Source organism: Microtus oregoni, unplaced genomic scaffold (genome assembly GCF_018167655.1).
Source record: "Microtus oregoni isolate MIOR12 unplaced genomic scaffold, Mior012 000054F_ref0000373, whole genome shotgun sequence".
NCBI classification, from domain to species: domain Eukaryota; kingdom Metazoa; phylum Chordata; class Mammalia; order Rodentia; family Cricetidae; genus Microtus; species Microtus oregoni.
Window position 1 is genome coordinate 14,753,327 of NW_024543830.1, and position 20,620 is coordinate 14,773,946.

General features: G+C 49.1%; 1 protein-coding gene across 2 annotated transcripts in view; it reads right to left on the minus strand.

The window, feature by feature from the left end:
* Positions 1–20,364, minus strand: part of LOC121437863 (sodium-dependent neutral amino acid transporter SLC6A17) — a 49,466-nt gene extending 29,102 nt beyond the window's left edge. Inside the window, exons 1-2 of one of the 2 annotated variants that reach the window (XM_041637967.1) lie at positions 20,227–20,364; positions 1,940–2,312 (exon numbers count right to left, since the gene is read on the minus strand). In XM_041637967.1, coding sequence (XP_041493901.1) covers positions 1,940–2,225 — 286 coding nt within the window. In that variant the 5' untranslated portion in view covers positions 2,226–2,312; positions 20,227–20,364. Of the gene's footprint in view, positions 1–1,939; positions 2,313–19,767; positions 20,033–20,226 lie in introns of those variants that run through there. The other variant, XM_041637968.1, reaches the window with a different exon arrangement.
* Between the last annotated feature and the right edge of the window lie 256 nt (positions 20,365–20,620).

Consider the following 20,620-nt stretch of genomic DNA (forward strand, 5'->3'; position numbering starts at 1 on the left):
TGTTCTTATTTTGTCATAGATGCAGACAGAATGGAAGTATTAGACGAAGCCATAGGAGATAGCTGATGTGTGTCCATTTTTTATTTACAAAAATGTCACTCCATACTCCTCCACTCTCTAAAGGGTGTTGTGAAGAAGGAATGAGGTACTTTGAACAGGAAGGCTAAGCACAAATGCTGCTGTACAATCTTCAGGAGGTCTGGCTGGCAGAGGTGGGTCCCTGAGTGGGCCGTTGAGAGGTATAGCCTGTCCCTGATTCTGTATTATCCTGTTTCCTGCTACTCTGCCTTGTGATGAGTTCCCCAACACACTTCCTCTGACACAGATACTCATTCACATTACCACCCTCACAGGCTGAGCTCCCCTGAAACCCTCAGACAAACTGAGTCCTTCCTCCCTCAAGTTTCTTTTGTTAGCTATTTTGTTCCAGTAGGGAGAAAAGTAACCGATACAAAGGTGAGGTGTCCCTCTCTGAATGGAGCAGAAATTTTGGGAGAGGCTACGATGGTAGGAACTCGCCGGCAGGAAAAAGCTGAGCCAAAATGCTAGGAAGCTGTAGCTATCCAACAGGCTGGAGCGTGGTGGTCCCAGGGCAGGGGACTCAGGAGCTATGCAGTTCCCTTCATAGCTTTCATAGAAAGGACAGGTTTCTCGGGAACACAGGCGTGGCCTTGGAAATGCAGTTGCTAGCTCTCTGTGTTAGCACTAACTGTCGGCTTCACTACAGTCATGTGAGAAGAGAATCTTGGCTGAGGGATTTCCCAGATCAGACTGGCCTCTGGTCGTGTCTTTCAGGGATTTCCTTCATTAGTAATTGATCCAGAAGAGCCCCGCCCACTGTGGGCGGCACCATTCCCTGGGAAGCTGGTCAGGGCTCTAAAAGAAAGCAAACAAGGCGCCACACTGTGAGCAGGGCAGCAGGTACTGTTTCTCCGTGAGTTCTTGCTTCATTTCCTGCCCCGATTTCTCTCGGTGACGGCCTGCGTCCTCACTGAAGTTGCTTTTAGTCAGTGTTTCATCACAACAGAAAAGAAACGAAAACATGAGCCCACCAAGGTTTTCTTTATTTTCTGTGATCTTCCCATCATTTCAAGCCAGCCTGCCTCTGGAAAATTCTGATAAACGTCCACACTCTGGAGAGACAGCCAGTGCCTAGGGATATCTGTTTGCTCTGGGCTTTGTCAGCACCGACGACAATTTTATAGGATGCCACATGCGCCAAAGGAATTTGTAACCAGGTGCAGTGTGAGGCGCCTCTACAGGCAGCCAGCCCACGTGGTGTAATGTGCATAGGCCACACCCACCAGGTGGAATCCCACAGCATTAAGCCTTCATGTCACATGACCTGGGAAAATTACCCAACCTATCTGTGCCTCGGTTTTATAGTCTCTAAAGTAAAGACAATGACCTTCTCCTTAAACAAGGTCGCTGGGAGGGATGGATGGATGACCCATTTGAAGCTGGCGCTTGGTTGTTCCAAGATGCTCAAAGAGGAGGAGTTAAGCCATTAATCGCTTACAACAGTGCTTCCTGTCTCTGTTTGATAGTAACAGCCAACAGTTGTTCTTTACCAAGGTAGTATATAAAATTCACTTAATCCTTCCAACTACCAAGAGTAGACAGGAAGCACTCTTATGTTCAATTTACAGGGTAAGCACTGACAAGCAGAGGTCCAGCAGCTTGTATTAGGGCCCAGGCCTCACTGGCTATGCTAGAATGGGATCTGAACCATGGCAGTCTGGAGCCAGACCCCCATTCTTATCATAACCTCCAGCCTTTTTATACCTATGAGCCACTGTGTGACTCAATGACTCTTGTTCTGGAATTCTGCACTCCTATCTCTAAGGAATCCAGGTCCGCCTCAGCAAAGGTTTGGTCCTTTCTACCCCAGCCCAACCCATTTTCCAGGTACCCTTGATCAATCACGGTTACCTCTTACCTCCTCCATTTTTCTGGCACAGGTAGGGGAACCTCCAGATGTTGCCAAGACCCACAGAAAAGCCAATCTGGGCCAGGATGTACTGCAGCTTGCTATTCCAGGCCGGCCGGTCCTCTGCATCCAGCTCCTCCTCCGCTGCCTTCTGCTTGCCACCTGCCTCGCCGGCCACATTCAGTACACTCTGCTTATAGTCCACAGGCTCCTCGAGGGCCAGCAAGTCAGCCACGGACTCAGTGACAGGCTCATTGCTGTGTTCGCGCTGTGTCACCTTGCTGTTCTTCGGCATGGGTGCCACCGGGGCTGTGGAGCCCTGTTCCCCAGCACACAGAGAAGGTGGGGTTCGGCTCCTGTCAGCTCTTTCTCATCCAAAGGCCTGTGGAAGCAGATAAACAGCAGAGGATTGGTGGGCAATGCCAGAGTAAACAGACAGAACCCAAATCAAGTATCGGGATATATCCCATACTGGCCCCCAGTTTCCAAGTGTTGAGCTCAACTTTGTCCCCAGCAGGATGATCACTGGGGCTCTGTTTTCCCATAGGTGTTACCTGGGTATCACTAGAAGGTGCTGGAAACCTAATGAGGCAAAACCTGCAAAACCCAAATACAGGTCCTCTACCATGACCTTCATCTTTCATCATCACAGCCTAGAGTGGTCAAGACCTCTGGAGATACCCACACTCTTCCCCTTCTGAGGTAGTGTGGTTGTGACTCACACCTACCTCTGTTGTGTTCTATTAGCCAAAACCACTTGGTGGGACCCTGGGGTGGTAGTTAATTTCAACTGTTAACTTGCTGAATTAAGGAACACCTTTGAGTGTTTTAAGAGGGTGTTTCCAGAGAGGATGAAGCAAGGGGGTACTGTGTACCCTGAATGTGTGCCAGGCTACCCCATTGGCCGAGGTCCCAGATGGAATAAAAAGGGTAAAAGGGAGCCAATAAGTCAGTCTTCCCTTTCCAAGCTTCCTAGTCTGTGCAGAGAGGAGCAAGCAGTCTCATGTGCCCACCTGCCACTGCCCTCACCACCATGCTTTTTCCCGCCACTGACTGTGTTTCCTTAATTTATAAGGCAAAAGAAGTCCATGGTAGTTTTAATGTACATAAGCTCCACAAGGAGGAGCGTTATTAGGCTGCATGGCCTTGTTGGAGTAGGTATGCCCATGTTGAAGGAAGTGTGTCAATGTAGAGGCAAACTTTGAGGTCGCATATATGCTCAAGCCATGCTCAGTGACTCAGACCACTTCCTGTTGTCTGCAGGTCAAGACATATGACCCTCAGCTCCTTCAATGTCTGCCTACATGCCGCCACGTCACACGGTGATGATAATAGACTAACCTCTGTAAATGTAAGCCACCTCAATTCAACGCCTTTCCTTTATAAGAGCTGCTGTGGTCATGGTCTCTCCACAGCAATAGGAATCCTAACTAAGACAAAGGCCTTTTTCTCTTAAGTTGCTTCCTGTCAGATCTTTGGCTACAGCCATGAGACAATAACTATACACACAGAAACTGAGCATCTGACTTCTCTAAACTCTTCTTTGTCAAAACATAATCCATGGGCCAAGGAGTCACCAGGAGTTCAGTAGAAATGAGAGCCTCCCTAGGATTCAGAAGGCTCCCTGAGTCTCACTATGGGGATCCTGGACAGTAGCTACCAAGTTCCTCTCATTTCCCTGGCAGGAAAGCTGCCCAGGCTCCGCTATGGATTCTGGCACCAGAGCCCTAGAAATGTTTGCTTGGTGCCAACAAATCCTGGGTCATTGCTCAGCACTGACATTATCTGAGGGCCACTGCAGCCAAGAGCTGGTTCTCCATCCTTCAAGCGACAGCTTTATGGCAGATAACGTCTGCACAACATGGGCGGGGGCGGCAAAGCCCTCCCCTCCTCTGCCACCCCTCATTTGTCTTTTACACTTTCCCTTACAGAAAGAAAGCACCATGAAAACGAGTGCTTTGAAGAATCCAGCGTTCTGTTATATTTCAAGGTACCTCCTCATTAAGAAGAGGCTGGAGAATTTAAAATAAAACACACACACACACACACACACCCCAGCCTACCATTGCCCTGCATCTTTCTAAGGATGTAAATTAGCCAGCTCTGTAATCACTTTATTAAGGGAACAAGCTGTCTCTGGAAGCCAGGCTTGCTATTCTTCTCATGTGTCTGTGCCCCCTGAAAAGCACAGGCAAGGTCACTGTGCGACAGAAGGGCACAAGGATTCTTTTGTGGTTGATGCAACCGTCCTGGCTAACTCCAGCCAGGACCTGACCAACCCAGCCCTGCTGCATGTGTGATAAACCTGTGAGGCCTTATGACGACAGGGGTGGGGGCATCCATGCTAGTCTGTGAGACTGGCTAGCTCTCCCCAGGCCAGGCTGTGGAGCACAGCAGCAGGTGACACTGACCTGCACTCTTTGTTCAAGAACAGCAGTGAATCTTTTGCAACTGCCCTCTCCACCCCAGGAACAAGACATCAAGGTCTTGGGCTTTGGAGGAACCAGGGCAGAGTCAGCCTCAGAATTCTTAATAAGACATTCTGTTGAGACTCCACAGTGGGCTAGCTGAATATTCCATTGCATCCTAGAAAATGCCCCAAGTTGGCACAGTGGGCTAGTTGAAAATCGCATTGTGTCTCTCTCTTTTATGGTTTGCCTCACAGAACAGGATAAGCCCTGGGGAGACAGGCCAAGGAATTTGTGCCCCACTTTTCATGGGTGTCCTCTGCAGCATGAGAGAGTACCTAGGTAACCAAGCTGAGACTTCTGTGCCCCTTTTCCATGCCCCTAGAGGCTGCCCAAGGTGGCACTTGTGTATCTGTGGGCTCTTCAGCCCTCAGGACTCTTCCCCGCTGCCATATAGCCCATGCTACACAATGAAGAGTATACAGAAGTTATGTCATAGGGAGGCCTGTGCCTGGACCTGGCATGTCAGGGCGAGTGCCCCCATGGACCCCATGGCACTCAGCTGGAGGAAGCCTAAGGAATTCACACTGCGCTCCTTGTCTGGGAACTTACTCCTCCCCTGCAACCAACCTTGAAAGCTTTTACTGCAGATTAGAGCCAGGGGTACTGGTTGTGGTGTCTGGAGATTGCAATCTGGGATGCCTTGGCTTAGAGTTTCCTCCAGTTGTCTTTCTCACACAGGAGTTCAGGAACGTTCTGCAGCGCATTAGGTCTGATCATTAGGCTCGAAGTGGAAAAAGCCAGGGGAGATCCCCACCAGCTGCAGGATCCGTCTCGATGCTAACCAACTAGAGCACGTTTCCCCTAAATACCTGAAGAGTAGGAGCTCTAGTCGCTAATGTGAAAGAAAGGGCCACCACTTTCAGCTAGGAACACTCAAGGACAGAGGCAGCGCACAGTTGGGAAGAAAGAGCTGCTTGACCAGCGGCCACGGGACCACACTCAGTATGGCTTTCCTCCTCCTGATGTCACTCACTCAGAGTGTCCTCCAATCTACGGGAAGGTGCCCAGGGACCCCTGTACCACTGCAGGACGCAAGCTCATGTTACGAGCCTATAAGCTGCACTGCTGGGCTGTAGCCACAACGAGGAAGTTCTGAATCCAGTGATATATCCAGGTGATGACCCAACATGACATTGGGTATACAGATATACATATATGTGCGTGTGTGTGCATGTGTGTTTGTGTGTAAACTAAGGCTCATAGAGAGGAAATAAATTACTCAGAGTACTCAGGTCCTCCTGACACCCTAACAGGGTATCCTGCCAGGATTGACGCTGTGGATCTGGGGGGAGGGGTTGCAGGAAGAAAGCAGGCATCCCAGGATCTGTTCTGGGGAATGTGATGCTGCAGTGAGCATGACAGACCCCCTTTCTTTTGGAGGGCCAGGTACTAAAGAAATAAATATCAAATGTAATGGCCAGGGGTGATGTGCACTGCAAAGAGAAACAGCATGGGCAGAATGGCACCAGCTGCCTTCATGCTGGGGAGGAAAGAAGTCAGGAAGGGCATCATCTGGAGCAGAGGCCCAAATGACAGGAGAGAGCACTAGCAGAGATGAATCACACATACACACACGCGCACACGTACTCACTCATGTATGCACATACGTGTGCATGCCCACACACACTTATGAAAGGAAGCTCTGTGAGTAATTCAAGAACAGCAGTGTGACCCACATGGCCAGGGTGAGGAGGGAGATCAGGGAAAGTATGATGGGTAGTAAGGACTTGGATGGGCATTCTTCATGAAGTGTTGAACACATACTAGCCGTGTGCTCCTGGAAAAGACCCATTAGTTACCCAAGGGCCAATTCCCTCGTGATGAAAATGGCTCTATTTAATGACAGGCTCCCTCTCCTAGAAAGCAAGAACACATGGCTAGAAGTGCCCAGTACAGAGCTAGGGCCCAGACACCAACAGCTGCAGCCTGAAGGCCTGGCAGTATTCATCTTTGCACGTTCAACTATGTAAGAGCTCATTTATATTTGTTTACATGATTCTCCTTTCTCCTCAGAAAGAACCGGAGTGGCGGGGTGGTGGTGGTGGCGCATGCCTTTAATCCCAACACTCAGGAGGCAGAGTCACATGGATCTCTCTGAGTTTCAGGCCAGCCTAGTACACAAAGCAAGTTCCAGGATAGCCAGGGCGACACAGAGAAACCCTGTCTCAAAAAAAAAGAAAAGAAAAAGTAAGAAAGAAAAAACCAGAGTGAGCAGAGAGTGCGAGAGGTGGCAGCTGGTTGAAACGGCCACCTTTTTTTCTTTTCTGTTGCTGATGGTCTAACCCGGGGCCTTGTGAGTGCTGCCACTGAGCTACATCCACACCCCAGAAATGCTCATTCTTCATAGCAAGAATGAGACCCTCCTAAGGCTTCTCACCAGCACCCCACTCATCACACCCTAGAGCCCAAAAGAGTCAAGTAAACACCATCAGCTCCAGGTGGTTTAGATCCAAAACCTCAGCAACATTATATATAAAAGATAAGTATTAGTAATAAAAATAGTTCATAGCTCATATATAGCATTTGCAATCATTTGAAGCCATTAAACATTTTTGTGCACCATGCTGGTATAGTATGGAGTACTGATTATGTTGGGCTTGGGTTCAAATCCCAGCATCACTAGGTATCAACTGCCCAGGTTTCGGTTCCCTCATCTGTCACAGTTATATTCTAAAGTGTCCCTCACAATGCCGAGACTCAAAGAGGTTCTCACAAATGCTTCTCCCCGTGGGCTCTCATTTGAGCCCCACTCCAGCTCAGGAAAGCAAGCAGTAAACTGCACACACGTCATTTACACATGAGAGCACCCAGAAAAGGGTCACATCTCACAGGTCTACTCCTCTACCTGTTCATTCTCCAGGCTGTTCGCCATCTTTGACATGTTTTAAATTTTTATTGCATTTATTTATTTATGTGTGTTGTAGAATGTTATTTTAAAATGTGTTACCTTTGTTTATGCTGTGAAACATTTGTTTTAAGGGTGCAAAGATGTATTGCATTCTCTTATGTTGAATTTGTTTAACTCTGTGAAGCTGTGATTCTTTGCCTGTCTAAAACACACGATGGTCTAATAAAGAGATGAACAGCCAATGGCAAGGCAGGAGAAAGGAGAGGTGGAGCTGGCATGCAGAGAGAATAAATAGAAGGATAAATCTGGGTGGAGAAGAAGAAAGGGCAAGAGAACAAGAAGGAGCAAGATAGAACAAGGAGAGGAGGACATCAGGAGCCAGCCACCAGTTACACAGCAAGTCACGGAGAAAGAAGTAAAGAAAGGAATACAGAAATAGAAAAAGATAAAAGCCCAGAGGCAAAAGATAGATGTGATGATTTAAGATAAAAAAAAAAAAACATGGCTAGAAACCAGGCAAGTTAAGGCCAAGCAGTTATAAGAAAGAATAAGACTCCATGTGTGATTTATTTGGGAGCCAAAAGAATAAAACAAACAAGCAAACAAAAAAGTTCCTACATTTTGGTGTTCTAATGTGGGGCTAGAGTAAAAAAAAAAATCCAACAACATGTGTGTAACATAAGTTTCTGTCCCTCCAGGTCCCTCAGCCATTCAGTCCCAAAGAAACACACAGAGGCTTATATTAATTATAAACTGTTTGACCTATTAGCTCAGGCTTATTATTAACTAGCTCTTACAACTTAAATTAACCCATAATTCTTGTCTAAGTTTAGCCACGTGGCTTTGTACCTTTTCTCAGTGCAGCATTCTTATCTTGCTTCCTCTGTATCTCGCTGATGACTGACTCTGTCTTGCCTCTTCCCAGAATTCTCTAGTCTGGTTGCCTCCCCTATACTTCCTGCCTGGCTACTGGCCAATCAGCATTTTATTAAACCAATGCAAGTGACAAATCTTTACAGTGTACAAGAGCATTATCCCTCAGCACATATGTGTACATATATATGTATGGCACAGCACACACACGAAGATCGGAGAACAATTTGTGGGAGTTGGTTCTCTCCTTCCACCATGTGGGTGGATTGAACTCAGGTCTTCAAGCTTGGCAACAGTTTTCTTTACCTCCTAGACCATCTCAGCAGCCCTGTAGAGCTTCTTTAAAAGGAAAGTGGTACCAGCAGCTTGAAATGATGCTTCTTAACCCAAGCCCTCACACCAACCCACAAGCCTGGAGACCATGCACTGGCTTGGTCTATGACTAAATGCCAGATTTCAGATCAGGGTGTGGGGATCCACAGTTACCTAGCCAATGGCCCTAAAACAGCCTTGGACAAACACCAGGATGCTAGAACCCTAAGAAAGCAACCTCTCTCTTCTCTACCTTTACATCCCTTAGGACCAGCCATGAGTCAGATATATAGCCAGCACCCTAACTTCACAGGACCTCAGTTTCCCTGTGTGCAAGAATCAGGAATCTGTGCAGCCTTCCAGCATACATCCAGAGTGCTGCTCCTGCAGGTGGGTCTGAGCAAAACATGACTACCCAGGCACTGGGTGCAGCAGGCTCTGCAGTCTGTCTGTCCTGCCCCTATCCATCAGCTGAGATCCTGCTGGAGTGTAGTAAGGAGGTGTTGACAACCAACCGCACCATACTCCAGTTATCCCCCTGTAGTAGCTGGGGTAGGCTGTAATGTCTTTCAGGAGCAGCACATCAGACGGCGAAGTTGCACGGTACTCTGAACGGAACGCCTCAATGACTTAAAGCACAACACAGAGGGGCTCAAGAGCAGAGCGAGTCTTCAGTGCCAGCTCGTCACTTAGCAACCCGTGCGGCTCAGCGCTCAGAATAGCTCATGTGAGAAAAGCAGGACTGAGCAGTGAGCTGTGCATCTTCTTTAAAGGAGAGGGAAAAAATATAGTGAGACTAGGAGGCAGACAGGTAGAAATATCTCCTGCCAGAGCTCTAATTAATGGTCCCACAACAAATGTTCAGGCACAACAACTTGGTAATCAGCCGTGGGTAGGGCATGGCTGTTCTCACCCTGTGAGCAGCACCACACCCAGAGCCCCCTACCCCAACGCCACTAAAGATGGGGGGGAAAAAGGCTCTTCTGGAATGCTAGATTAGCTCCTCTGGATCTGGGGTGTCTCTTGTTCAGAAAGGTTGGACCAGGTCACTGAAAATATGAGCTCCCTGGAGAAGCAGAGTGAACATGATGCCATCTTTGGGAAAGCAGGCAGTTCGCCCAACTATTCACACTACAGTGCACACATTTTCCAGTCTGGGGTGTGCCCAGTTCTGCTCTCTAAAGTTTATGGCTCTGGAAAGCATCCTGTGACCCAGTCATTCTGAAGAAAACCCTTCACACGGAGGCAGACGCTAAGCGGGAATTGAGAACTCTACCCTTTGGGCCTCAAGGCCAAGGTCCAGCTCAGGAATATCTGGTGGTGAAAAAGAAAATGTGGCTAGACCCTTTTCCCTCAGAGAATGCTTAGTGGCTTCCTGAGCTCCATATGACTTCAGTTTTCCTAATTACCTCAGTGCCTCTGGGCTTCCACACAGCTCAACACAGGTTGGACTGCTATCAGAGACACAAACTGTCCTCCAAATTATTTATTTATTTATTTATTTATTTATTTATTTATTTTTTCAGTGTCTTTGGCACAAGAAGGTACTCTTCGCCGGGCAGTGGTGGCGCACGCCTTTAATCCCAGCTCTCGGAGGCAGAGGCAGGCAGATCTGTGTGAGCTCGAGGCCAGGTTGGTCTACAAGAGCTTGCTCCAGGACAGGCTCCAAAGCCACAGAGAAACCCCGTATCTATGAAATCCTCAGACCGAATGGGGTATCCTGTTTCTATAAGTCTTCAGACAGAATGCCTCCTCCAAATTAATTATAATTCTTTTCTCCAAATTTCTGACAGTCACCAAAGGTAAGCTGATATGCCCTGCATGGTTTTGAGGCAGCTTTCCTTGGACTTCCTCTCCCAGGACATGCCTGCAGGGACTCCCAGTCCTGTTTTGAGTTCCTCTCACTCCATCCAATTTTCATGAAGTCTTACAGGAGTGTCCATCTCTGTCCTGACCTCACCACCCTGCTCCTCTTCAGGCCCTTTGTTTGCTTAGGAACATTTACATTTTTGTTTATATATACACACACACATATATGTTTGTGTTAGTGTGTGTGTTTGTGTATGTGTGCATGCATGTGCAGGTCTGAGGATGACTTGTGGGAGCTGGTGCTCTCTGTCCACCCCAGGTCTTAGCAGCAAATAACTGTCCCCACTAAGCCATCTTGCTGGCCCTTACGTGTGACCTTCAGAAGCAACTGCTAGAAATACCATCTCACTCAGATTCACTGCCCTCTAAAGAGAATCCATAGCCCTTCTTTTTCTCTTTTTCTTTGTTTTTGTTTTGCTTTATTTTAGAGACAGGGTTTCTCTGTGTAGCCCTGTCTTTGAACTTTCTTTGTTGACCAGGATGGTCTCAAACTCAGAGAGATCCGTTTGCTTCTGCCTCCCAAGTGCCAGGATTAAAGGTGTGCACCACCATGCCCAGCCCTATAGCTCTTCTTAAGTCATTTGATTTCCCCCATGTCCACATAAATATTGTCCTTCAATTCCCCCTTCTACAGCAACCCTTCCATGTTCTCAACCTCCAGGAGCCTTCTAGGTCCACCTCTTCACCTTACCGTAGCAACACCTTTTATAATTCTTTGAGTAAGCACAATTGTGCTTCCTCGTCCCTTCTCCGCATACTCTGTGAGACTACCGTGGCTCCTGGGGTAGTCGGCTGTTCACATGCCCCATTCCTTTCCCAAACAGGACATTCCTCGAGGCAGGAAGCAAGGGCTCAGCTTTTTGTCCACCTTCCTTATTTCTTGTGCAGCTACTGCCTGTTATACACAGGCTACCCAGGAAAAATTTCCAGGGGTGAACTTCCTTTCCCACCCTCCAAGAACAACCTTCTTTCCATGTTGAAATTTCAACCACTGCTTTTTTAAAAAATATTTATTTATTTGTTTATTTATTATGTATACAATATTCTGTCTCTATGCCTGCAGGCCAGAAAAGGGCACCAGACCCCATTACAGATGGTTGTGAGCCATCATGCAGTTGCTGGGAATTGAACTCAGGACCTTTGGTAGAACAGGCAATGCTCTCTTAACCTCTGAGCCATCTCTCCAGCCCTCAACCACTGCTTTTAAAACAAATGGGAAGAGTGAAGAATGAGCAGAGCTGTCCAGGGAGACACCAAGCAGGACCAGAAGACTGCAGGGCTCTGCCAGAGTAGTCACCAAATGCAGCTCTCTGAGCATGTGGGGAGGACCCAGCACATAGAAGCCAGGTTTCTGTTTCTTATTCATCTGTAAAATAGAGAGCATCACTTACCTACCAACTGCATCTGGCTACCACATGGGCAGCAGGAAGAGGAGCAGAAACTCCATGAGAAGTCAAACACAAGGAATGGTGGTTGTCTGATCATTCATTTCGCCGGCTTGTAGGGTTTGTATTTTGGTCTCCTATTTGGCAACACAAAATTCTGATGTTTTTTTTCTATTCATGCATGCCCAATAAATATGCTATGAAAAAATGAACCTGCATATTGAAGGCCCCTTAATTTTTTCCATCCTGAGTTTAGTTTCCTAGTTTAGATATTTTTCCATTTTCTGATGCAATATTCTGATGTCATGCCCCAGGATGTCCTCTGGTGGTAATTTAAAACTTGAGGTGTATCAAGAAGTCTGACCATGATCCACTGGCTTTTTCTGCTTTCAGAGGAGCCAGTATTTATATCCCAACTTCACCATCTCACAAATGGGATTCATCCTCATCTCAGGAGTAAGTGTGGATGGGCACCATGTGCCAGGGGTCTGGGGGAGGGGATGATTCCCAACAATAAATGAGGCCAAGGAGTCAATGCCCCTCATCACCTTCCTGTCATGTCTGCTGGGTGTGTTCTTTGTGGCTAATATTTTGTTTTCTTAGTCAAGACAGAAAAGAAGCAGGAAAAGAGGCAGATGGTCCAGAGGGGGAGGAACTGGCACTGGAGGACGTGGGCGTGGTCAGCGCAAATAAGATCATTTGGTTCTGTTTACCATTTCACAAGAGGGGGAAATGCACGCTCAGTACGTTAGATGGGCAGCATGGTGCCTCTGCGTGAGTCCACTCTGACGGAATTGGGTGCTGAGTTCTTTTCTGGGGGCTTCTGGAAACACAGCATGGTGTAGCCATAGCGATGTGCAGCACACAGGTCACATGGCTTCAGTTCCACCGCTGTGCCAGCCACGGTGCTAACACCCTTCACTCACTGTCCCCCTTAATCCCTCCATAATTCTAACAGGAAAATGCCACCGGAGTTCACGTTTGGCAGTGAAGAAGGGCAGGTTATGAGGAACGGCCTATGTTTCACAGAGCTCAAGAGTCTTTGATCTCGGGCCAAGGGAAGTAGGTCACCCCTGTCACACATCAGCTGCCATTTTGAAATGGACATTGATTACACATTACGGACTGTTTTTAAGATGTATCAGTGAGCATAAACATGCATTTTGGAGCTGATGGAATAGGGCAACTAGTGCATGGTCAGAAAGCGGAGGCCACTGGATCTGCACGGCCATAGGCTGACTCCAGGGTCTGACTCCAGCCCGGCTGCCATCATAGGAAGACATGGGGTTTAGAGGCAGGCAAGTTTGCTATGTGTCCTGCTCTGCCATCTGCCAGTGAACCTCTGGGAAAGTATGTAGCCTCTTTTGATCCCACCTTCTGGACCTGGAAAGGTAGGGGATGAAAACTGATTCATGTGTATAAAAATATAAGGACTGTGGTCATTTGAGCCCCCACCCTCCAAAAGCCAATACCAGCTGCCTCCTTTAGTACAGAAAATGTAGGAATTTGGCTCAATCCACAGGAACATACACCTGCGATCCTATGATGCCCTGAAATAAATGTGGAACAGCACACCGGGGGCCCACAGACATGGTGAGCTGCACAGGGACCCACAGACATGGTGAGCTGCACAGGGACCCACAGACATGGTGAGCTGCAGGGGACATGCAAGTTCTCATTACTAAAATGACTTCCCACTGTCCTCTTGGGCTGGAGGAGTGGAGCCCAGAGTTCTGTAAGTTAGAGGCACTACTGAAAATACATTCTTAATTTTTTTTTCATTTTCTTTGTTTCCTTTATTTCTTTCAATAAATATACACTGTGTGTCAGGCCCTGTTCTAGGACAGCAGAGAACAGAGGAAATTATGTTCCTGCTCTGTGAGATTTATATTCTCATGCTGGGAGGCAAATAAATACATGATACATAATGCAAAGTATGAGAAAATAGAGTTGGGGCAGGGATGCTATGAGCTACAGAGGCGTTAAGTCAGCACACTCGGATAGGATAACACAAGGGCCTAAACAGAGAGAGAATGAGCCATTCTGATATCCTGGGAATGCATTCAGGAGAGAGGAACCAGCAGGCACAGAGGCTCTGAGATAGGACCAGGGTGTTTGGCAAATGTAAGCAACAGAAACGTTTATGACCAGAGCACCCTGAGTAAGGGAAGTTGGGAGGGGCTGAGGCAGGAAGATAGAGACTGTCTGGAGCAGGCAGGACCCACAGTCACGGGAAACAATCTGTGCTTTCTTTGAGGCTGGAAGAAAGATCTCAGAGACTCGTGAGTTGAGATAGGATCTGACATGAATGTTTTCAGAAGGACCAATAGCTGATTGTAACTCAACAACTGGAGAAACTGGGAAGGTAGACGAAAGATGGTATAACCCGGACCAAGCTATTGCAAGAGGCGTAACTTTTGAAGAGAGGAAAACAGGAAGCCAGGTTGGTGAAGGAAACTCCAGGCCCCAGACATGAGGTCCATGTGTACACCAAATTTAAGAACGAAAAAGGTTAAAATTAGACATGAAAACAAAAGTGACTAGCTGAAGGCCTTGATCTCTTCTTTTCCTACCCATGGGGACTCAGGATGGTGGCAGATGGGTCTCCTCGTATCTGTCCGAATCTTCTGACCTGGATTTTCTTAAACTCGTTATTTTCTCTGGTTTCAAAGACACACAGAAGGATCAGAGTGTCCAATTACCTGAGTTAGCCAGCAGAGTTCTGAAGAGCACTTGAAGCAATAGTAATCAGAAACCCTTAATTACAGTCCCCACATGGCGTCTTCTTCCTGGGAACAAGAAGAGTCTGATCTCTTTCCTTAGCTCTCTGTGCAGCTTGGTGGACAGCTGGGCAAGAAACTGTTCCTTCCAGGGGACAAGGCACAGCAAAGACCTACTATGCTCGCAATGACGAGGAAAGCACCACCATTGTTTGATAGAAGAAGATTCTGAGGCAGAGAAACACTAACCATCGTGTACACGGTTACCCAGCCATTAAGTGCAAGAGCTGAGCTTTAAATGGCGACCTACCAAGCTCTGTAGTGAAGACTCCTTCTCATGTGCTGGTGTTTCCCAACTGTTTACAAATAGTGGTACCCAGAAAGATTAATACTGGTCTGCAACATTGCAGAAAATGAAGGAGGCTTCACAACCCTGGGTCATCCCCAAGCGATTTCCAGAGAGATGGGCATCGTGGTTTCTGGATCACAGGCACCCTCTAGCACTGATTGGGAAGACCTGTAGTGTGTCCTGCGGCCGTGCAGAACGGGGCACCGCCACAGGCCAAGTGGAACAACTTGATGGACCATGGCCTCTCCCTGAGGTCAAGAGCTTCCTTACTCCCTTGGGTCCTTCTCTGAAACTAACAGCATACGACTCTTGGGTCGAGAGGTCAAGCAGAGTCTTCCTGGCTGTTAAAGGAAGTCCCAGATTACCAGTAGGCAGCTGGCTTCCGGGTGTGGCAGGACCGTGGACAGCGCCCACCAGCCATTCTGGGAACCAGCCCAACAGCTCAGCAGGAAAACACCCCAGCCCCCCTTCCCTTAGATTCCACAAGAAGAGGTAGTCTACATCCTCACTGGCTTCCCATCTGGCAGCACCTGCTGGGACCACCCTACTGGGTGACAGTCACATCTTTTGTGAATAGCCCCTTCTGCTCTGCTTACAGCCCCTGCGGGCCATTAAACCACAGGGGTCTCCAGTCGCAGAGAGAAAAATATAATTGGCAGGGTTTTGGGAGAATGGACCAGTGAAGTCTATTTGTGAACAAAAGAATAGGTGGCAAATTAGTGGCACATAAGAAATTCTAGCTAAACCAATAAGTATAAATGACGGAGTGGGGTGAGGCGACCTGCTGGGTAAGCTCGAAAGCGTCCTGCCAGGGCTTAGATCTGGGGTTCCTCTGGCCCTTAGTAGGTCTCACTCCCACCCCATAAGAACTAAAGAAGAAAGGGGTCTTTACACCTCAACTCCAAGTTGTGGACAGAGGCAGCCTAAGACTCACTGGACCCAGAACCATTCTCCAACAAAACCTACCTGGTTCTGAGATAAGAATTCCTTCATGACTCAGTAATAATTCATACAGCCTCTGAGTATGTTCTCACATAGGAGCTTCCTGTGCACAGTGATATTTAGTTATGTGTTTTTAAATAGCTGAATTTGCACATCGATGAATACCTTGGTATTAAAAAAAGAAAACTACTCATGAAAAGAGGAGAGAAAGAACAAGTATCAGCAGATTGCATTACCACGAAATGGCTGCCCCTGAAGCAAAGGTTTCTGGATAACTTCTGTCTGCTGGGGCAGGGTACCATTCATGCTTACATTTCAGTTATCCTTCCTTATTTACAGAAACTTCCCCTTCGAGATCTCTCTCTGGTGGTCTGGGGGTGGGAGGCAGGCTAGGACAGTGTGGGAAAGACAGACAGACAAGAGGAGCCACATGCCAGTCGTCCTAGAACAGCCCAGGAAACAGGGGTAGAGGCCTAAGAAGAGGCGAGCCTCCATGGAATGTAAGACCAGGAAGCAAGCAGACCCTCTTCACCAGCCCCTGCCAGCAACTACGGTAAATAACCGACCGTGCTGTGCCAGCAGCTTGGCTCTGGGGTCTGGGCCTCATCAGAGACTGTAAATCCCTGGCACACACTGTCCAGCAGGGAAACCTGACACACCAGAGCTCCCAGCAGCACCCGGCTGTCCTTGATTCTGCGGATGCAGAGATTCTCAGGGCAGCGTCCAACCTGCTCCACCTCATTTTTCCTGGCTCCAGGCACAAGCCCTGAGTAGACAAACTTCAAGGGAGTGAAATCTGGAGCTGTCAAGTCAGGAAGAGAAAGACAGGACCAGCACAGAAAGCACCTAGATAGAGCCTAAGGTCTTTTTCTGAACTCTGACTCTCCTGGAACCAAATGTCATAGCCCTTAAACCTTGGCAATATGGGTGTGGTCATTTTATACCAGTTTCCTGCTGGCAGAAATCGGACTCTTCTTTCCCTTGGGTACTAATTTGAAGATCAGAGCCCACAGATTTTAATAAAGCTTCATTTTGATAAATGCCTACGCTGTTGGCCACACTTATTAAGAACTTGCTGTTGGAAACACATCACAAAGTGGTTAAGAGCCTGGAATTTGACGTCTGACAGAAGCAAGTGCCAAGTCTCAGGTTGCCACTCACTAATCTGAATGACCTTGAGCAAATTAGTTAACCTCTCTGAACCTCAAAATCCACATCTATAAACTACAGATAGCAATATCCATCTCATGGGACCGTGGGGATGATTGAAGGAGATGGCCTGTAAGTACTCAGCACAGCACAGAGGCCTCAATAAAAAGCTGGGTATTCACTGTGCATGCCAGCCACGGCACGAAGTGCTGCAGTCCAGAGCTGCGTTTTTCCCCTGCTAAAATCTTGCATGTGGTACCACACACTTACAATCCTAGCACTTGGGAGGCAGAAGGGTCAGGAGTTCAAGGTCATTCTCAGCTACAGGGTGAGCTACCTGAGACACTATCTGGGTGGGAAAAGGTAGGGGTGGGAGGAATGGAGAGAGGGAAGAGGAGGAGAGGTACCAGAAGGGCCTGGGATGCAGGGGGCATTTCTCTCAGAGCACTGCCTCACTGTGCCTGGGATAGCGTACCAGCAATTCAGGATTGTGCTTCCGACCTCGAGCAGCCTAGAATGCTCCTCAGAGGAGGCTGGCACAAGGGCTGAGGTGCAAGGATTTTGTTTCGTTTCCCACCCTGGTTCTCGGATGTTTGGCTGTCAAGATTTCTTGCAGCGTAGCCTGGGAGTCAGTGATAAGTTAGACTTTGTCTGTGGGGGGAAGGGAAGCGTCCAATCCTCCTTCTTTTTAAAACTCTTCTGCTGCTTATCTTAGCGGTTTTAGACGGATTAATGATGAATCGTCCTACTGCAGCAGAATTGGACAGGAGAGCCCGAGGGGCGGGAGAGCACCAAGCAGGAGGATGCTGCTCTGGAGTCCTCGTGTCTGTTTCTATTGGTCATGGAATAGGTGTCCAGACAAAATAGGGAAGGCATTGACTTCAGAGTGGACAGACAATGTCAACTCTCTCTCTCTTCCAGTAGCCAACTGTAGTTCCACGAGTCAGCTCCCATTTTTTCTTGTTACCTTGAGAAAATCCTGACTTTTTAAGTGAATGCATCTTAGGTCAGCCTTAGATCTAGACCCTTTATAAGGGGAGGACAAGAAGTCCAGAATCCTTCAGAAAAGTAGGAGACCCATTCTTCTCCTTCCTTTATAGGAAAAGGCCAACATCAGCTCTGAGCATTTCTTTTGAAGCTTCCAGATCTGTTATAGATAGGACAGGTGAGTAGGGAGATGGCAAGACCCATTCAAGGAGAAAGAACCCCTGAAATCTACTCAGCAGGTACCCCAGCTTGGGGACAGGCCACAGTCATAAACAATACCAGTGAGTCCAGGTCTCTCTGTTGGAGCCATCTAGGAGCTGTTGTAAATAAACGGTCACATTACTTATCTCACAATAGCCTGGTTCTCATCCTAGCTTTCGCATCCAGGGGGGGACTTAAAAACAGGTTCACTTCAAGCTGAGCTGTGGGTTCAATCATACAGGATCTGGCCACCTTCATATGCACACACACACACACACACACACACACACACACACGCTCAGGAGCACAGCATCGAGAAGGGGAAATCATCTCTGGTTGAGATCCACAGCGGAAGAGGTGGGAACCCAATATCTGGCAGCAGCTGCTATGTCTAGCACCGGTCACAGAGTGAGACTGGGTAAAATGGTACCAACAGCATCCTCCTTAACAACTGTGGAAACAGATGTTCCGTGATGCAGGGACTGGCCAGACCGTGACAACAAACACAGTGACTCCTCTGCAGCCTGACCCTGCTGGCCATCCCCATGGGGACAGAGTTCAGCAGGCCCATGTTAACAGCAGGCAAACTGAGATCTACTCTGAAGATTCACCCACCCCTAAATCACTTGGTGCTCAGGCCAGTCCCCTCACGAGAGCTGCTAAAGAACTGCACTGATCCCACAAACAGCTGACACACGACTCTGTGTGACTCAGGCTAAGCAAACTCCGATCAGCTGGTGGGCACGATTCACCTCCTGCACTGAGTCACTGAAGGCTAAGCTGCAGAAATCCTCTATTCAACTCAACCACCTACTTGGCCACAGCTGCTCCATTAGAGAAGAAGGCACCACAGGAGCTACAACCTCTGATGGCCTTGTCCGTAGCCAAGGGCAGCCAGGTGTGACCTGAAAGTCCTTCCTTCCAGGAGATGGATCTACTTTACTGGATAGGATACAACGCGAGAAGCGCAGAAGGCACAAGATGCTTATGCTCCACACAGTTTGAAACCCACCAAAGTTTGACAGATACTATAGAGCCATTCCAGGATTTTCCCAGTCCCCGGAAGTTCTTGTTAACAGTGGCAATGGCGATCTTTCTTCTTCATCCCCATATCTCCAACCCAACCCAACCCAGCTTGCCTCTTCTTCACAGCTAAACTGCCTTCCAAAGTGGCTCTACTTTAAAATCTCCTTATTCATATGGCCCATTAAACTATTTCTAAAGAGGGGGAGCGAAAGGGTGGGAGAAAAAGACAGAGAAAGAGAAGGGAGGAGGGACGGGGTTGGGAACCGAGGAAGGGAGGGTGGGAAGAGGGACGGAGGAAAATTTTCAAAGAATAAAGTCCACTTGACAGCAACTGGGTCCGAGTAGCCTCAGAACTTCTGAACCTGAACCTGTGACAGAGCTGAAGAGATAGCTGAAGCACTGGGCTTCCTTCCAAGGCGGCCGCGCCCCTGGGGGAGCAGCCTTGGCATACTGAGAACATCCCTTCAGAGCACCGTCTGCACAGGTATAAATGTGGCGGAAGCCTCTCTCCCGACAGCAGGCCCCTCTAGACTGTGGCCCCCAGTGCACGCCTCCTATCTCTATCCATAGGTCCCCAGATGCGCTTTCCTCGGGGGAGGAAGGAGCTCTTCCATTCTAACTCCGAATTCACTGAGGAGCAGCCCCGGAACTGGAAATGAAATATTTATCTCGGCATGAAAATACTGCTTCTCTAGCCAATGTTACCGTCAAGGTCACGGGCCCGAGACCAAGTGGCTGGGGCTGGGGTCCCCAGCTGCTCCGGAGCCTCCTGGTGGAGCTGCGCCTTGGGCGCACTCCAGGCACAAGGACCCACCGAGCTGGCCTCGCTGGTCCTCCGCTGGTGCTCGCCTCTGCAGCTGTCCTGTTACCTCCGGAGTTCTGGGGCATCCTGAGCTCCAGAAGCTGAAGCCCAAGTCCAACCTGTGCAGGAGCTGCTGAGCACCCTTGCCGCGCCAGATCATCGCCGCCCCGGGGCTCTGTCGCCAGGCAACGGCGGCTGGAGCGCCAGGAGGAGCCCCCGCGCCAGCGCTGGGTCGGGCGGACCGGGTGGAGCGCCGCCACGCACCAGGGGCCTCCGGCCTTCCAGGCTGGGGCGGGGCCGCAGCAGGCAAAGTTGCCGTGGCTGGCCTGGGTACGCCAGACGGGAATCAGACGGCGACTCACCTGTCCCGCGTGGACCGTCGCGTAGATTCGGCCCCTGGATTACCGCCGAGTGACCGTGGTCCCCGACGGGTCGTAGGTGCACCGTCCTTCCCGAGGGCAACTGGAGTCAGGCGGCGACAGGCCCGGTCCGGGGCTGGGGGGACCCGGAGCTGCGCGCGCCGGCGCACGCGGCTCAGCTGGCTCCTCGTTCCCTCCCTTGCCGTCAGTCCCAACCCTGCTCCCGCTCTTCGCTCGCTCGGGGCTCTGGGGAGCCACCCCGGGGCGCAGATGCCGCGGCGGAGGGAGCGCGTGGCTGCGAAGGCCCCGACAGACTGCCGCCCTCCCCGCGCCCTGTCCGCACTGGCTCTGCGGAGCGGAACGGAGCTGGGCGGAGCGCGGCGCGCACTGTTCCCTC